This window comes from Oncorhynchus keta, chromosome 15 (genome assembly GCF_023373465.1).
Source record: "Oncorhynchus keta strain PuntledgeMale-10-30-2019 chromosome 15, Oket_V2, whole genome shotgun sequence".
NCBI classification, from domain to species: Eukaryota; Metazoa; Chordata; class Actinopteri; order Salmoniformes; family Salmonidae; genus Oncorhynchus; species Oncorhynchus keta.
Window position 1 is genome coordinate 32242010 of NC_068435.1, and position 18787 is coordinate 32260796.

The 18787-nt window shown below is 42.2% G+C and overlaps 1 protein-coding gene across 1 annotated transcript in view; it reads right to left on the reverse strand.

Moving 5' to 3' along the window:
* Window positions 1-18787, reverse strand: part of LOC118395224 (voltage-dependent R-type calcium channel subunit alpha-1E-like) — a 103776-nt gene that overhangs the window by 83356 nt on the left and 1633 nt on the right. The window contains exons 2-5 of the mRNA XM_052464262.1: window positions 17163-17646; window positions 5771-6046; window positions 3685-3790; window positions 2460-2599 (exon numbers count right to left, since the gene is read on the reverse strand). Coding sequence (XP_052320222.1) covers window positions 2460-2599; window positions 3685-3790; window positions 5771-6046; window positions 17163-17611 — 971 coding nt within the window. The 5' untranslated portion in view covers window positions 17612-17646. The remainder of the gene's footprint in view (window positions 1-2459; window positions 2600-3684; window positions 3791-5770; window positions 6047-17162; window positions 17647-18787) is intronic.

The window sequence follows — 18787 nt, forward strand, 5'->3', positions numbered from 1 at the left end:
AAAAGCACTCACAAACTTCTACAGATGCACAATCGAGAGCATCCTGGCGGGCTGTATCACCGCCTGGTACGGCAACTGCTCCGCCCTCAACCGTAAGGCTCTCCAGAGGGTAGTGAGGACTGCACAACGCATCACCGGGGGCAAACTACCTGTCCTCCAGGACACCTACACCACCCGTTGTTACAGGAAGGCCATAAAGATCATCAAGGACATCAACCACCCGAACCACTGCCTGTTCACCCCGCTATCATCCAGAAGGCGAGGTCAGTACAGGTGCATCAAAGCTGGGACCGAGAGACTGAAAAACAGCTTCTATCTCAAGGCCATCAGACTGTTAAACAGCCACCACTAACATTGAGTGGCTGCTGCCAACACACTGTCATTGACACTGACCCAACTCCAGCCATTTTAATAATGGGAAATGATGTAAATATATCACTAGCCACTTTAAACAATGCTACCTTATATAATGTTACTTACCCTACATTATTCATCTCATATGCATATGTATATACTGTACTCTACATCATCGACTGCATCCTTATGTAATACATGTATCACTAGCCACTTTAACTATGCCACTTTGTTTACTTTGTCTACACACTCATCTCATATGTATATACTGTACTCGATACCATCTACTGTATGCTGCTCTGTACCATCATTCATTCATATATCCTTATGTACATATTCCTTATCCCCTTACACTGTGTATAAGACAGTAGTTTTGGAATTGTTAGTTAGATTACTTGTTGGTTATCACTGCATTGTCGGAACTAGAAGCACAAGCATTTCGCTACACTCGCATTAACATCTGCTAACCATGTGTATGTGACAAATAAAATTTGATTTGATTTGATTTGATTTGAACGTTTTAGACTGATCCGATTAACCATTGCATTTCTGTTCAATATTTTGTATCAAGACTGCCCAATGTGCCTAATTCATTTATTAATAACTTTCAAAGTTCATAACTGTAAACTCTCCTCAAACAATAGCATGGTATTAGTTCAATGTAATAGCTACTGTAAATTGGACAGTGCAGTTAGATTAACAAGAATGTAAGCTTTCTGACAATATCAGATATGTCTATGTCCTGGGAAATGTTCTTGTTACTTACAACCTCATGCCAATCGCATTAGCCTACGTTAGCTCAATCATCCCGCGGGGGGACCCACCGATCCTGTAGAGGTTAATGTTATTGCAAGGCTCTCATTTAACTTTTCTAGAACAGTCATATCTTAAGTTCTGAGAACACGGTAACCACGTTCTTGATCAATTCTATTTGATATTAAGGGAACACTCTCTTGGAAACATTCCTTGCAAATCACGGGAACATTCCTATGACACCGTTAGTTAAGGACTTAATGAAACTCTTAAGGGAACGTTCTGTTAAGTTGTGGGAACGTTTGTTGTTAGCTGGGCTTTTATGTAAGTACATTCAGTAAGAGAAAGTGGAGAGAGAAAGAGATAGATGTGGGCGATGGGGTGAGCTTTGATGTCAATATGCCAACAGCTATATTCCCTGAATACTGTATGCTGTATACTGCTTCTCCCTCCATACAACAGAACTGAAAGAATACGGATGCCAATAATATTGACTTAAACCATTATGAATAAGTAAACATAAAGCATAAATTAACCCATTCCTGGGGGAAACAAAAGAACGGTCTCTGTGTCTCTCTCGCTCTGTCTGCCTCTCTTTCTCTCTCTCTCTATCCCACCTCTCTCTACTTTTCTAGCATAAAATCTTCTTCAGGAATACATTTACAGGTCCTGGGGGCGAAACAGGTTTTCGACACGACCGCCAATCCACTTATCCACCCACCTATCTGCTGGCCGCACTGTGCAAGGGGAGCACACACTTCCCCTAGTTATGCATAAACACACATGTTAGTCGTTGCACATTTTCATTTCGTAATGATGAACAGCTATCTATCTAACCAACACAAGTCATGACATGAGCAGGTATCCATAGCTACACTGTATCAAGGCAATTTAATAAGGTTTCTTCACCAATTTGTGACTACGTCTCATATGTCCAAGGTTTGGAAATATGGATCCATCCTCATATACAGTGTGTCTAAGTACAAACACTGACTGAAGCCCAATGCACACAATGTATAGTCATTACTGTAATAGTCACGGCCTAACTGCCATAGACTAGATCCATGTGGATATGTTGGCAATACAGTCCACAACAACAAACCACTGTGGACACCCACACAGCCATAGCTTTGGAGGTCACGGAAAAGAGAGAAAAGCGGCCCATGCAGCCACCTACCCATTGAACTCACAAGTAAATTTAGGCCTTAAACCCAAAACCTTGGCACAAGATAAACAAGTCATATTCGTGCAGGAGCTTCTTTTCTTTAATCCTCCAGAAACAGGACATTTAAATTGTCCAAATTTCACACACATACGCAAAGCAATCCATATTTCACTAGTTGTAAACTCACCCGCTGACCACCACGATGAAGTCCATGATATTCCATCCATTCCTCAGGTAGGAGCCTTTATGGAACACAAAGCCCAGGGCCACCAGCTTGATGCCAAACTCAAAGCAGAAGATCCCGATGAAGTAAGGCTCAGTACACTCCTGTAGCGGAAGAGGCAACATGGATACGTTAGGATATCAGAGGGACGGGAGCCAAGATGGAACCCTATTTACCTTACAAGTGTAGGATCTTAATTTGAGCCGTCGGGAAAATAATCCTCCAGCAACAAGACATTTAAATCATTTTTGGGGTTGATACATTTTTCGTTAGGGAAAATCATGTCTGAAATTTCAAAATGGAAATTAAAAACATTAGAAGCCTTTTTATAAACACACAACCACTTTCATTTCCTCTGGAAAATTCTCAGCGACTAAATCTGTATATAGTGCCATATGGACCATGATCAAAAGTAGTGCACTATTATACACTGAGTGCACAAAACATTATGAACACCTGCTCTTTCCATGACATAGCTGACCAGGTGAAAGCTATGATCTCTTCTTGATGTCACTTGTTAAATCCACTTCAACCAGTGTAGATGAAGGGGAGGTGACCGGTTAAAGAAGGCTTTTCAAGCCTTGAGACAATTGAGACATGGATGGTGTATGTGTCCCATTCAAAGGGTGAATGTGCAAAACTAAATATTCAAGTGCCTTTGAACTGGGTATGGTAGCAGGTGTCAGGTGCACCGGTTTGTGTCAATAACTACACACCGCTTTGTCTTTCATGCTCAACAGTTTCCCCTGTGTATCAAGTATGGTCCATCACCCAAAGGACATCCAGCCAACTTGACACAAATATGGAAAGGATTGGGCCAGCATCCCTGTGGAACACTTTCGACACCTTGTAGAGCCCACTAATTGAGGCTGTTCTGAGGGCGAGGGGGGTTGCTGGCCACTTTAGACTATACAAAACAGTAAAAGAAAGGTAGGTAAACTTACAGTTTTTTAACCAATAGGCCTACAAAATAAAAAAAATTGTAGTAGTTCTCAGTCACATGAATTGCAATGTAATACAATGACTCTCTTGTAAATAACATCTGTAGATAATTCTTAATGAAATGAACTGTGTTCCCATTTAACTCTGTAACCCATTTACTGTAAGTTAAAACACTACAGTGAATAGTGGGCCATTTGAGATGCAGACTAAAAGTCTAATAGAAACCAATCAGAGCCTGTGGTCTCACCAGTCTTTTGGCCATGGGAGTCTTGTCCTCCCCAGGAAGATGTTGCTCCAGGGCCAGAACGATGCAGTTGGCCGTGATGGTTGCCAGGATCACCCACTCAAACGGTGTAAGGGCCATAAGGTTAAGGAAATGGCTTTTTTTACACTATCATATACAGTACACAACAATCCATTTACAAACAGATGATAGTGAGAGTGCTTATTATATTGGTGTTGTGGGGAGGGGAGGGGGATTATCATTACAATGGAATCTGTTACACTTCTATGGCTGTGGGTGTTGGTAGTTCCAGTAAAATGAAAACTGGACGGATGGACGATGGAATGGTTGATATAGAGAATGGCATCGAAACAAAGCATTCAGAGATAATACGGTAGCCATGGCAACATTATAGTAACGGTTATCTGAGTGTGCTCAAAAGTAACTTTGGCCCTGACAGCCTCTTCCCACAGGACAACTCTTTGAGGGACCTGTTGGATGTGAAATGTGATACCCACAGACTTGCTGCTGCATCGCTGTGTGTATGTGCCCTTGTGTGTGTGTGTGTGTGTGTGTGTGTGTGTGTGTGTGTGTGCCCGTGTGTGTGTGCCCGTGTGTGTGTGTGTGCTCGTGTGTGTGTGTGTGTGTGTGTGTGTGTGTGTGTGTGTGTGTGTGTGTGTGTGTGTGTGTGTGTGTGTGTGTGTGTGTGTGTGTGTGTGTGTGTGTGTGTGTGTGTGTGTGTGTGTGTGTGTGTGTGTGTGTGTGTGTGTGTGTTTGTCTTGGCTGTGGTAAGAGGTGCCACATGGAACACTCGCTCCGTCATTATTCATTTCTAGCCTTGAGTGAAAATGGTGTCACTAACTCACTGAGGTAGGATGTGGCGGGGAGCCTCTGGGAGCTACTGTGAATGAGTCCACATCATGTCAGCACGACTCAAACTATTTAAAAATAGCCAATCCAGAGAACAAAATAATACTCCTCAACAAAAGAATACTCTGCAGATTCATGACTCCCATTAGTCATTCTCACAGTCACTTGAATGAATACTCATCACCAACTACCAGACCTGGGCTCACAAAGTATTGTTTTCTTTCAAATATTCTAAGCGTTTGATTGAACCTGCCTGGAAGTGCCATGTGTAGAACATGTGCACTTTGGCAATGATTCTATTAGGTCCATTGCCTCACAAAAGCTCAATCAAGTGCAGAAAATAAAATACTATCTGGTCCGGAACACTCACAGTCTCGCCCTTACACCTCCAACCCTTTGCATTCAACTTGCCTTGACCACTCAGGTCCCACACCCACACAACAACTAGGATGGCGGTTTGATCACAGCAAGCAGGAGAGTGACACAATGTGTGAGTGTGATGATTCTCAAAAGAGCAGTGTATTGCATTAGGGAATCAAAGCAATATCTGTATGGCTAGAATGTAAAGCACAAGAACGTGTTAGTACAGACGTAGGATCTTAATTTGAGCCAGTTTCATACAGCAAAAGTATCTGCAATGACCGACAGGGACAGATGTTTGTGTCGCAAAACACAAAAGTGAAAAGAATAACGCATTTGTCCCGACTCTTACTCTTGTTTATGTTCCATCATGCACCAAGGCAGCAGAGATATGCTTACAACCTAGGCCTGTTAACTTCAGTGAGCACAACCAGCTCACATTCACACAGCATTTTATTGCACAATAGGTACAACTATGGGTTTGAGGGAGATGGATAAAGGTACAGATGGTAGACCAGCTATTTAAAGTAGTCATGAAAAATGGAAAATGATAGATTGACAGACAGACAGTAACATTGGACTTATAGACAAATGTGCCGTGCCTCATCAAATAAAATATTGCAGGTAACAGTCCAATCAAATCTAAAGAACTATAGTGATGACTGAGGACAGCCATTACATAACATAACCTGCAACTAAATTCACTAAATTCCAATAGTGAAACATCTGTAGAATAGCGCACTTGATAAAAATGGCGCTTTCCATGGTGCTGAACTGCACTAAAGTCAATGTAGCGCCAACAACGGAAAACTACTCTAAAGTGCTGTGCTATACACGAGGTAAGATTTATAGTGAGTCTTTAAAGTATAAGGAAGGATATGGCCATTCTATGATCCTCTTGGCAGTTTTCCGAATGAAATTGTCTTCGGCGAATATAAAGAGTGACCTGTTAACGGTGAGGCAGTTCTGCCGGTGGGGTATAGGGTTGTAAAGAGCCATGGTGCGCGCCCTCGCTGCTTTGGTTTGTTTCAGCGTCCCTGACCCTGTCCCTGACCCTGTACCTGAAGCCGTGTCCCCGCCGTCCTCCCCGTGCTCCGGGTCCCCGGAGTCTCGAGAATCCATCGCCATCTGAACCTCTTCTCCAAACCGAGCCATTCTATGGAAGAAAAATCGATGATAAGCTTTGTAGAAATGTTGTTTTCTTGTATATCAAAACATGAAAAATCGAATGGATTGAAATAGTAAAAGATCCACTTTGACAGCCTGAGACGACCTTTTGGAGCACCAAAAGTATCCCTGAAAAAGTTACATGTAATGTCATTCCATGCTGAAGTAAACTACATAAGATCAAATTCGTGGCGTCTTAATACAAATTCCACAATGTATAACGATTCGGTTACACGGATTGTAAAATAACTCAATCTATAGCATATCAATCATCCCATCTGTCCAGGCGAGTGAAAAGTGATAGTTAGCCACGCTCCAGGCAAGTTTCAACATAAGCAAATCATTGGATCCACCGACTTTCTAAAAACTATTAACGTGAGTTACGTACACTATAGAATGCATGTTTAGCCTAAACCCAGTTTATCTTCGTTAGTTAATGGAATACTCGTCTCCAACAACTTTAAGCATCTCCTCTCGTCCAGCCAAATTCGATATTGGTAACTTTCCGGAACGATTGGTGTACTAACACATTTTTGCATTCCTTTATCCGCTTATCAATCAGAAATGTAATTGTTTCTGGAGATAGAAACATTGGATGCGATAATACTGTTTTGATAGGCGCACGCTTATCTTTCAAAATGATCACCTGCCTCTAAATGCGCTGCGAGCGCAAGCTCCCGCACGCTTGCGCAACGCAACCCCCTCCCACGTCTTTCAGTATGGCAATTGTCAACATCCATCCCAATGAGAATTATCATAAGATAGAAAAATCATATTTCCGTTTCCATGGCAATACATCTTTCAGCGTTCAATGATATACGCTGACATGTTCTCAAAATTGTCACTTTCCAAAAAATACGCATGAACTATGCATTACATAAATCCATTATCCAGACCATTTGCAGGTCCTTGTAAGTTCTAAATGTATAGCAAGAAGCATAATTCATAAAGGGGTGGGTAGAAGGGTGGGCTGAAATCGCCTTTGAAATTGAAGGAACACATTAGGAATCCTATCTGTGAGCATTATGTTATAGTAAAATACAGGTAGACACACATACTCTAGGCCTCTTTCTCTGAAATGCATTTCAAAAGGTTTTCTGCGTAATATGAGGTTTGTCATTGGTACCACTAGGTGACAGTCATTGCATCAGAGAACACACCATCAACATGAACTGTAAGGGTTTCTATAGAACCACTAACACGACACTAGCCTCCCACTGGGCACCAACTGGTTAAATCAACGTTGTTAATGTATTGTGATGTGGAATCTACATGGACAATACATTGGATTTGAAAAAGTAGTCAACTGTTGTTTCGAGTGTAACATTTCCTCCATAGGATTATGTCATCATGGAAACCAATTTTCAACGTAGACAAACCTTAAAACAACGTAATATCTTCTAAGTAATATCCACAATAAGAAGAAAAAAACTATAGGCCTGGAAGGACCTTCTACTTAACAGAGCAAATTAGAGGTAACCATCAATCCTACTGTATATCATCAATTAAGATTTTTACGCCTATATAGCATTTGGAAAGTCATCAACAGCTATTGTTCAAATTCAGCCCAGGTTTCAACTAAAAACGTTGGTTGATTTCAAATGGAATCTACAAGTTCATAATAAATATGTGGATTCATCTCTCCATCTCAACCAAAAATCTAAGTTAAAGAATAGAACAGTGGCGACCAGTCATTCAGGACAGGAGAGGTGGCAACCCGTCATTCATTTATTTTTATTATACCTTTATTTAACCAGGTAGGTCAGTTGAGAACAAGTTCTCATTTACAACTGCAACCTGGCCAAGATGAAGCTAAGCAGTGTGACACAAACAGCCAATAACACAATTGAAAAATCTATATACAGTGTGTGCAAATGAGGTAAGATTAGGGAGGTAAGGCAATAAATAGGCCGTAGTGGGGAAATAATTACAATTTAGCAATTAAACACTGGAGTGATGGATGTACAGAAGATGAATGTGCAAGTAGAGATACTGGGGTGCAAAGGAGCAAAAAATAAATAAATAACAATATGGGGATGAGGTAGTTGGATGGGCTATTTACAGATGGGCTATGTACAGGCGGGCTATGTACAGGTGCAATGATCTGTAAGCTACTCTGACAGCTGATGCTTAAAGTTAGTGAGGGAGATATGTGTCTCCAGCTTCAGTGATTTTTGCAATTTGTTCCAGTCATTGGCAGCAGAGAACTGGAAGGAAAGGCGGCCAAAGTAGGAAATGGCTTTGGGGGTGACCAGTGAAATATACCTGCTGGAGCGCGCGCTACGGGTGGATGCTGCTATGGTGACCAGTGAACTGAGATAAGGCGGGGCTTTACCTAGCAAATACTTATAAATGACCTGGAGCCAGTGGGTTTGGCAACGAATATGAAGCGAGGGCCAGCCAACGAGAGCATACAGGTCGCAATGGTGGGTAGAATATGGGGCTTTGGTGACAAAACGGATGGCACTGTGATAGACTGCATCCAGTTTGGATTGGAGATGCTTAAGATGCTTGAGTCTGGAAGGAGAGTTTACAGTCTAGCCAGACACGTAGGTATGTGTAGTTGCCCACATATTCTAAGTCAGAACCGTCCAGTGTAGGGATGCTGGACGGGTGGGCATGTGATGACAGCGATAGGTTGAAGAGCATGCGTTTAGTTTTACTTGGATTTAAGAGCAGTTGGCGGTCATGGAAGGAGAGTTGTATGGCATTGAAACTCGTCTGGAGGTTAGTTAACACAGTGTCAAAAGAAGGGCCAGATGTATACAGAATGGTGTCGTCTGTGTAGAGGTGGATCAGAGAATCACCAGCAGCAAGAGCGACATCATTGATATATACAGAGAAAAGAGTCTGCCTGAGAATTGAACCCTGTGGCACCCCCATAGAGACTGCCAGAGGTCCAGACAACAGGCCCTCCAATTTGACACATTGAACTCTGTCTGAGAAGTAGTTGGTGAACCAGGCAAGGCAGTCATTTGAGAAACCAAGGCTATTGAGTCTGCCGATAAGAACACTGTGATTGACAGAGTCGAAAGCCTTGTCCAGGTCGATGAATACGGCTGCACATTATTGTGTTTTATCGATGGTGGTTACGATATTGTTTAGGACCTTGAACGTGGCTGAGGTGCACTCATGTCCAGCTCGGAAACCAGTTTGCATATCAGAGAAGGTATGGTGGGTTCGAAATAGTCAGTGATCTGTTTGTTAATTACCTTGGCTTTTGAAGACCTTAAAAAGGCAGGGTAGGATGGATATAGGTCTAGAGTGTCACCCCCTTTGAAGAGGGGATCTCAGACGATACGATAGAGAGGTTGAACAGGCTAGTAATATGGTTTGCAACAATTGTGGTGGATCATTTTAGAAACAAAGGGTGCAGATTGTCTTAGCCCAGCTGACTTGTAGGGGTCCAGATTTTTCAGCTATTTCAGAACATCAGCTATCTGGATTTGAGTGAAGGAGAATTGGAGGAGGCTAGGGCAAGTTGCTGTGGGGGGTGCAGAGCTGCTGACATGGGTAGGGGTAGACAGGTTGAAAGCATGGCCAGCCATAGAAAAATGCTTGTTGAAATTCTCATTTTGAGTCCCAGGGTTTAGCTAAAAAAACAATACACATATATATATATATACATATATATATATATACATATATATGTATGTTTTGTTATGTTTTGTTATGTTATGTATGTTTTTTTATGTATATATATGTGTGTGTATATATATATGTATATATATACATATACATATATATATATATATATACATACATATATATATATACATACATATATATATACTATATATATACTACCATTCAAAAGTTCAGGGTCACTAGAAGGCCAGAATCCCGGAGTCGCCTCTTCATTGACATTGAGACTGGTGTTTTGCAGGTACTATTTAATGAAGCTGCCAGGTGAAGACTTGTCAGGCATCTGTTTCTCAAACTAGACACTCAAATGTACTTGTCCTCTTGCTCAGTTGTGCACCAGGGCCTCCCACTCCTCTTTCTATTCTGGTTAGAAACAGTTTGCGCTGTTCTGTGAAGGGAGTAGTACACAGTGTTGTACGAGATCTTCAGTTTTTGGCAATTTCTCACATGGAATAGCCTTCATTTCTCAGAACAAGAATAGACTGATGAGTTTCAGAAAAAAAGTATTTGTTTCTGTTCATTTTGAGCCTGTTAACGAAGCCACTAATGCTGATGCTCCAGATACTCAACTTATCTCAAGAAGGCCAGTTTCACTGCCTCTTTAATCTGCATAGCAGTTTTCAGCTGTGCTAACATAATTGCAAAAGGTTTTTCTAATGATCAATTAGCCTTTTAAAATGATAAACTTGGATTAGTTAACACAACGTGCCATTGGAACACAGGAGTGATGGTTGCTGATAATGGGCCTATGTAAACCTATGTGGATATTCCATTAAAAAATCAGCTGTTTCCAGCTACAATAGTCATTCACAACATTAACAATGTCTACACTGTATTGCTGATCAATTTGATGTTATTTTAATGGACAAAAAATGTGCTTTTCTTTCAAAAACAAGGCCATTTCTATGTGGCCATTTAAAAAACAAATGTTATATAGTTATATTGACTACATCCGTCCTAGGTTGCTCGTTAATGTCTTCATCGAAATTACGGATTGCCTTTTATACGCTCGTCGTCCCCTTATGCCATAGTTTGTACACCTCAATTGTTAGAAGAAACCACATTTGTCGAAGCAAGTCAGACATATCAGATTTTTAAAAGGCAGGAAATTAGGCTGAATGAACTGTTTCGCTGCCAGAAAAAGGCTCCGATAGCCAGGGGTAGCAGTAATAAGGTGTTGGGACTGCTGTTGGGACACCTTTATGTATGCCCAGTTTGTGGGCACCGCTTGTCACCGTTATATGGAAATGAATGTATTGTTTAGTGTAGTACTGTGTATTGGCTTTGCTAAAAAAAAAAGAAAGTTTGCCCCACCAAGATTTACATGATAAAATTGCCACTGGAATAGGATTAAATCAAATCAAACTGTATTTAAAGTGCATTAAAAGTTTGATTTGACCCTATTCTTTAACTTAGATTTTTGGTTGAAATGGAGACATGAATCTAACGTGTAAATTATTAATTTGTAGACAAACTGGAATTAAAGTCAGACTCAGTGGCATGGGTGAAGCTATCCAAGCAGAAGAAACATCTCAAATCAAATCAAACTTTATTTGTCACATGCGCAGAATACAAGTGTTGACCTTACCGTGAAATCCTTACTTACAAGCCCTTAACCAACAGTGAAGTTCAAGAAGAGTTAAGAAAATATTTACCAAATAAACTAAAGTAAAAAATTATAAAAAGTAACACAATAAAATAGCAATAACGGGGCTATATACAGGGGGCACCGGTACCGAGTTAGTGTGCAGGGGTACAGGTTAGTTGAGGTCATTTGTACATGTAGGTAGGGGTGAAGTGACTATGCATAGATAATAAACAGCCAGCAGCAGCAGTGTACAAAACAAATGGGGGGGGGTGTCAAAGTAAATTGACCAGTGGCCATTTGATGAATTGTTCAGCAGTCTAATGGCTTGGGGGTAGAAGCTGATAAGGAGCCTTTTGGTCCTAGACTACCGGTGCTCCGGTATCACTTGCCGGTACGGTAGCAGAGAAAACAATCTATGCCTTGGGTGACTGGAGTCTCTGACAATTTTATGGGCTTTCCTCTGACACTGCCTATTATATAGGTCCTGGATGGCAGAAAGCTTGGCACCAGTGATGTATTGGGCCATACGCACTACCCTCTGTAGTGCCTTACGGTCAGATGCCGAACAATTTCCATACCAGGTGATGATGCAACCGGTCAGGGTGCTCTCGATGGTGCAGCTGTAGAACTTCTTGAGGATCTGGGGACCCAAGCCAAATCCTTTCAGTCTCCTGAGGGGGAAAGGTTATGTCATGCCCTCTTCACGACTGTCTTGGTGTGTTTGGACCATGATAGTTTGTTGGTGATGCGGACAGCAAGGAAACTCTCTTGAAACTCTCGACCCGCTCCACTACAACCCCGTCGATGTTAATGGGGGCCTCTTCAGCCCGTCTTTTCCTGTAGTCCACGATCAGCTCATTTGTCTTGCTCACATTGAGGGAGAGGTTGTTGTGCTGGCACCACACTGCCAGTTCTCTGACCTCCTCCCTATAGGCTATCTCATCGTTGTCGGTGTTGTGTCGTCAGAAAACTTAATGATGGTGTTGGAGTTATGTTTGGCCACGCAGTCATGGGTGAACAGCAAGTACAGGAGGGGACTAGGTACACACCCCGGAGGGGCCCCAGTATTGAGGATCAGTGTGGCAGACAAGTTGTTGCCTACCCATACCACCTGGGGGCTGCCCGTCAGGAAGTCCAGGATCCAGTTGCAGAGAGAGGTGTTTAGTCCCAGGGTCCTTAGCTTAGTGATGAGTTCATCTCGTTTAAATGTTGATATTTGTTTGCATTGACAGCCAAACACAATTCAGTAACACTTTTGCAATATGGTAAAGCCTATTAACTTATGATATGATGGATTCAAATCTGCATCTCAACCAAAAAATAAAAGTTAAAGAAATCAAATAATAGGATTAAGCCAGTGGCTCAGATCTAACTATCCAAGCAGTAGATAGTTGATATATGGTTGCGTTGTCAACCAAGCATAATTCAATATATTAGGTAGGAGTTTGTCTTGGGGTCATTGTCTTGCTGGAAGATCCACTGCCGGGGCGGCAGGGTAGACTAGTGGTTAGAGTGTTGGACTAGCAACCGGAAGGTTGCAAGCTCAAACCCCCAAGCTGACAGGGTACAAATCTGTCACTCTGCCCCTGAAGAGGCAGTTAGCCCACTGGTCCTAGACCATGATTGAAAATAAGAATTTGTTCTTAACTGACTTGCCTAGTTAAATAAAGGTAAATAAATAAAACACTTGTGGTCTGGTTTCAACCTCCTAGCAGAGGCAACCAGGTTTTTGGCTATAATGTCCTGGTACTTGGTAGAGTTCATGATGATGTACACCTTGACAAGGGCCCTAGGACCAGTGAAAGCAAAACAGCCCCATAACATCAAAGATCCACTACCATATTTTTCAGTAGGTATGGGGTTCTTTTCTGCCAAACCCACCACTGGTGTGCGTGGCCAAGGAGCTTTATTTTCATCTCATCTGACCATAGCACCAGCTCCTAAACCAAATTCCAATGCATTTGCATTTGTTGGTTGCACTCAATAAAGTTATTTTTTCCGGCAACCCTTCCACATAGCCTATTGCCATGCAGGTGGTGTGCAATTGTAGATTTGGAGTCCTGAAGATGCGACCAAGTTCTGTAATTCTCCAACTGTGGCCCTTGGACTTTTCTTTGGCTTTTATTTGTGCGTCTACCTTTGTGCGATAATTGAATCCATTTTAGAGTAAGGCTGTAAGGTAACAACATTTGAAAAAGGTCTGAACACTTTCAGAATGCACTGTATGTACAAAAAGTGCTGTAATTTCTAAATGGTTCACCTGATATGGATTAAAATACCCTACAATTGACTACATCAAGCATGTGACTCTACAAATTTGTTGGATGGCATTTTCTGTTTGTTTTGCTTGTGTTACAGATTATTTTGTGCCCAATATAAATTACTGGTAAATAATGTATTGTGTCATTTTGGAGTCACTTTTATTGTAAATAAGAATATAATATGTTTCTAAACAGTTCTACATCAATGTGGATGATTACAGATAATCCTGAATGGATCGTGAATAATGATGAGTGTGAAAGTTACAATCGCACTAATATCACAACCCCACCCTAAAACGCTAACCTTCACTGGTATTGTAATGGTGAGAGGATAGCATGTATTGGGGTAATTTCTAAACGGTTCACCCGCTACGGGTGGGAATATTATCAAATTAAAGCTGACAGTCTGCACTTTAACCTCATACCTCGCTCATTATTTCTAATCGAAAGTGCTGGAGTACAGAGCCAAAAACAACCAAAAATGTGTTGCTGTATGAAATAATCCGTTATCAGGAGCGCCAACACTTTTGGAGGTGACTGTATTCGCTTTAGGCTACACACCGAGAGCATTGAGATATTTGTATTCGCTTTAGGCTACACACCGAGAGCATTGAGATATTTGTATTCGCTTTAGGCTACACACCGAGAGCATTGAGATATTTGTATTCGTGAAGACGAACTTGTAGGCTACTGTTAAAAACATTTAACCAATCCAGGTCATTGTGCTAATATCGGAATATCATGTCTGAAATAAAAATAGATCATGAAATAGATATTGAAGGGCCGCCCCCCTTTATGAGGGAGAGAGAGGAGAAAACAGGGGCTTTAACAGTAGTTCAGAGTGTGAGGGAGACCTCATTTGGCAACCAGGCTCTCTCATTCCATCTGCGGCTGTCCTTGCCTTCCCAATGGGTGCCGAGGGAGGTGTGGAGATGGGTCTTACAAATGACTACCACGTCGCCCAAACACTCCCTCCCCCCATCCCTATGGGTATACTGTATGCGATGTATACTGTATGTGCAGATAAGGAGAGAGATAAAGAGAGAAAGAAAGAGAGGGGGAGCGAAAAAGAAGGAGGGAGAAAAAAATAAATAAATAAAAACATTTAAATCCATCTGTTTTACATAAACCTAAATTACATAAAGCACAAAAAAAGACCCTCAGAGGTAGGCCTAAAATATTTGTAAATTTCTGTAAACATTCCTTTTTCTCTATCTTAACAGTTGTTTCCATAGCGACACAGCTCTCTTGAATTTCTGCTCTGTTCTTTTCATTTTGCTAACAAAAGCCACATTGCACAATAGAGTAACCTCTTCCTACAGAAATCGTTTTCCCCCCCAGGGCAACTCCGCTTCAAGCACATCATGTCAAGGTTTCAGTCCCTCTAGATAAACGGAGAGGCCAATACCACCTTCAAACATTGTTTCTATCCGGTAAAATAAGTGAACTGAACGTGTATGAACACCGCTCAGCTTACTATGTTGGATGTAACAACCGATCATGATCCAATGTCTAATCATCAAAGTTGCACAGAGAAACACGTTTGAGTTTGTTTCCAGATTGAATCCACGTCATGCATAATAATCATGCCTTCAGATGTCACTTCATAATTCATGGCATCAGAAGGTTCAGCATGGTTGTTCCTAAGACAGCACCAGGAACAATCGAGTAACCTTCTGCCTGTTCTGGTGGGGGTAACCGGATGTAGTAGGTGGAGGCCACATCTGCACTACACCTCCACTAAGATGACCCCAGTAAGGGGGTCATGGCAGAAATGGTGTGCTGTTATTATGTGTTTCAGTAGGAAGTTTTTTATTTGATATACAAAGAGGAGAAGAGCAGTTCCGGTGCCATCTCTTGTTTCTCCAGACATTGCAGGAAAACAAATGATGTATTTATCTCTTCACAACATTTAGGAGGAGGAAATTATAATAAGCACAGCCCTTTTTAAAGATATTCCCAGATGCACCACGTTAAAACGTTAATGGGTGTACTTATCGCCAGAACTCGGAAGAGCATTTATGTAACTGTCGACAGAGACTTTCACCAAAAAACAGTGACTGGAGTGGCTTTATCCTTTTTATTTTTCTCCGTTACCTAGCAACAGACACGCTATATTCCTCAGTTATGTTGGTTTGGACATACCAATAACCGAAGCTTATATAAATAGACATAGTCTTCGTAACAAACTGTACACCACACCCCAAATCAAAGTTGCATTTTGATCATGGTAAAATGTTGTTTATGTCTCCTACAGCAATCACTATCCTGTACAATATTGCTCAAAGATGACAACTGTCAGTCAAAAGTGGTTGGTCCATCCCATCCTGTGACACTTGTCAAAAAGGTTTCCATCTTCAGACACGCACTCATATGTCAATTAAAAGTTATTTGTTACCTTTCGTAAGATCCTTAGAAATACTTTATTGAAACCAGTGATCCACTACTTGTGTAGCCTCACCATCTCTACTGCTCTAGTTTAGCAAATACCCAAACTATTTAGTGTACCGCTAGGAAGAACAAAACGTTCTCTTTCAATTGTCATCTCCACTATCTATCTGATTGTCCACGGTCTGCTTTGTTTTATTCTGTGGCATCCTCTAATGGTCAGGTATGCACACTACACTCAGATAAACCATGATGCCTGGCCTTTCTGCTGGACATGCTATTTGGCCTCCAAAAACACTTGAGGTGGGATTCGGGGGTGAGTGATGAGGTGGGATTGATGAGGGTGAATTCCCAGTGATTCCCAAACCTGATAGACACCATAGTGCAAGACTGAGAGAGTAACCGTTGCATTCAATGTTGCACATTGGAACACTGGGTTGCAACCCAAAATAAACAGCTCTCCCAATTATGTTTGGCTGTATATGATGAATGAGTGAGGGGGCGGTGGGGGGGGTGAAGCAAGAGAGTGTGTGCTTGTGTAATAGGGATACAAAAGAGTAATTACGTACGTGTGTATGACAGAGTGAGAGAGAGCACGGAGAAGACAGAATGAGAGTGAATTCATCAGAGAGAAATAGAGAGAGAGAGGACGCATGAGAGAAAGAAAGCATGAGAGAGACAGAGACAAAGAGAGAGTGACACAAGGACCCAGTATATACCAGTATGTATGGTATGATGAAGAGCGTGTGTTGGGGCCGGTGGGGGGCGAGAGGGGGATAGAGAAATGAGGGGGGTCGACAGTGATAGAGTGGCACAGTCAAGTGAGTTCCTAAGGAGTTCCTTCCTGATGCTAAGGAGTTAATCAGAGCTCCAGGCTTCAGAGCTCAATGTTCCACAAGCAAGCTACGCATACTGTAGCTTGGGTTCAACATAATTTTGCTCTGCCCCATGGCAAAAATATAATAATAAATAGTAAGAATAATTATAATAATATATTTTGGGGGGGTTGGGGAGGCATGCTCGAACCTTGCGCGGGCCCTGCAAAACTGCGCTACGCCACTGACCTCAATGTTGGCTGATTATACTGTGCATTCCTATAAATGACTGTATACATTTTATTCCTGTATACATTCTGTACATTTCTTTCCCCGTGCTTCTTTTCATCTTGACACATGCCAGAGATGTGAAGAGAGAACCCCTCCCCCTCTATCTTGTGTACTTACTCCCACTCTTTCCTGCGGGCTTGTGGTGTGCTCTGCATCTTGTGTGACTCGTGGGCTCTGATCACATCCTTCTGATCCACGATGCCCCCGCGTCTCCTCTGCATACTACATGGGCTCACAGACCCCGAGCCTGTGTCCGACCTGGCCTTTTCCACCCTGTAAGGGACGTCGAAGCTGGCTGCCCGCGGGGGTAGAGCGAGGGTCTCCAGGCCGGAGCGGGGAACCTGCAGGGAGCAGGAACGGGACCCCTGGGCTAGGCCCCCCTGACGGGTGGTGCCCGGGCTGGGCATCGGGGTCCGACGCCATGCCTCGGGCTCAGGGAGAGAGAGGGAGGAGCGGGTGCCGTGCATCCCCCTACTGGTGGTGCAGACTTTGGGACCGGAAGCCAAACCCACTGGGGCACAGTGGTCTGGCATCAGAGAGAGAGATTTATCTGAGCTGGTGAGCATCTCTGGATAGAAGAGCTGCTGGGATCAACATAATGCTAGGGAGAGGGAGAGAGGGGGAGAGAGGGGGAGAGAGAGAGAGAGAGAGAGAGAGAGAGAGAGAGAGAGAGAGAGAGAGAGAGAGAGAGAGAGAGAGAGAGAGAGAGAGAGAGAGAGAGAGAGAGAGAGAGAGAGAGAGAGAGAGAGAGAGAGAGAGAGAGAGAGAGAGAGAGAGAGAGAGAAAGAGGATATATGAACAATATTCTGGTAATAGTTTTCTGTACAGAGTCTTAGAATATTTATTTTCTGTAACTCAATCTGATAAACAGAAGCTAATAACAAGCTAAAATAATCTCTGTTCGGTCTTATCTTATGCAGACCAAACATTTGTTTTCTCCTATCTCCCAGACAGTGAGTCCACCTGCCTCGAGGTTTGCTATTTTAATCCTTCAACATCTTGTCCAATGTAGGAGCACCCAATGGTCACCTTTATTTGACAGTTGGTCTGTTCCTTTTAGTGATGATGACGATGTTGTCAAATAAAAGGGGTTGAAAGTCTGTTCCTTGCGGAGGCGTAAGTCTGTATTGATATTTGACTGTGCAAAATGGCTGAAGAATAATTGGGTGTATCTTGCCATTTCGCACAGCTGGATGAAAAGAAAAGTACATTGATCTCCCTGGATGCAGTCCTATGTTCTTTCGGCGTTAATAGCTGTTTATGTGAAGCTAACTACTAATACATAACCAATATTTACTAACGAACCAAGCACGTAGAGAGGATAATAGGGTAAGGAGAATTATAGATGGAAAACCGAGCTTTCACTCTAGACCTTTGTTTCTAGGGAACACAATACAATCTCCTAAACGAGGATGCTGACAACAGAATACGGCAATTACAATTCACCGATAGGAGAACATTCATTTCAATGGAGTAAAAGAATGACCTGATCCTCTCTAACCTCACCTTTCCTGAATGCAATCTGATTACACGAACAAAATCTACCCATTCATACTATATTAAAATGACCTGAATAAGAGCACATCATTGGATGATAATGTAAATGCCAGGGGCTTCATCACACCGTTATCAACATCCTTGCTCCAACCAGGATTACCCTGGTTGATCTTAATTTGATTACCCTGTTGCAGTATGTGTAGTGTATTTGAGGTTTAAAAAGACTTCTGAAGTTTGTCATTTCC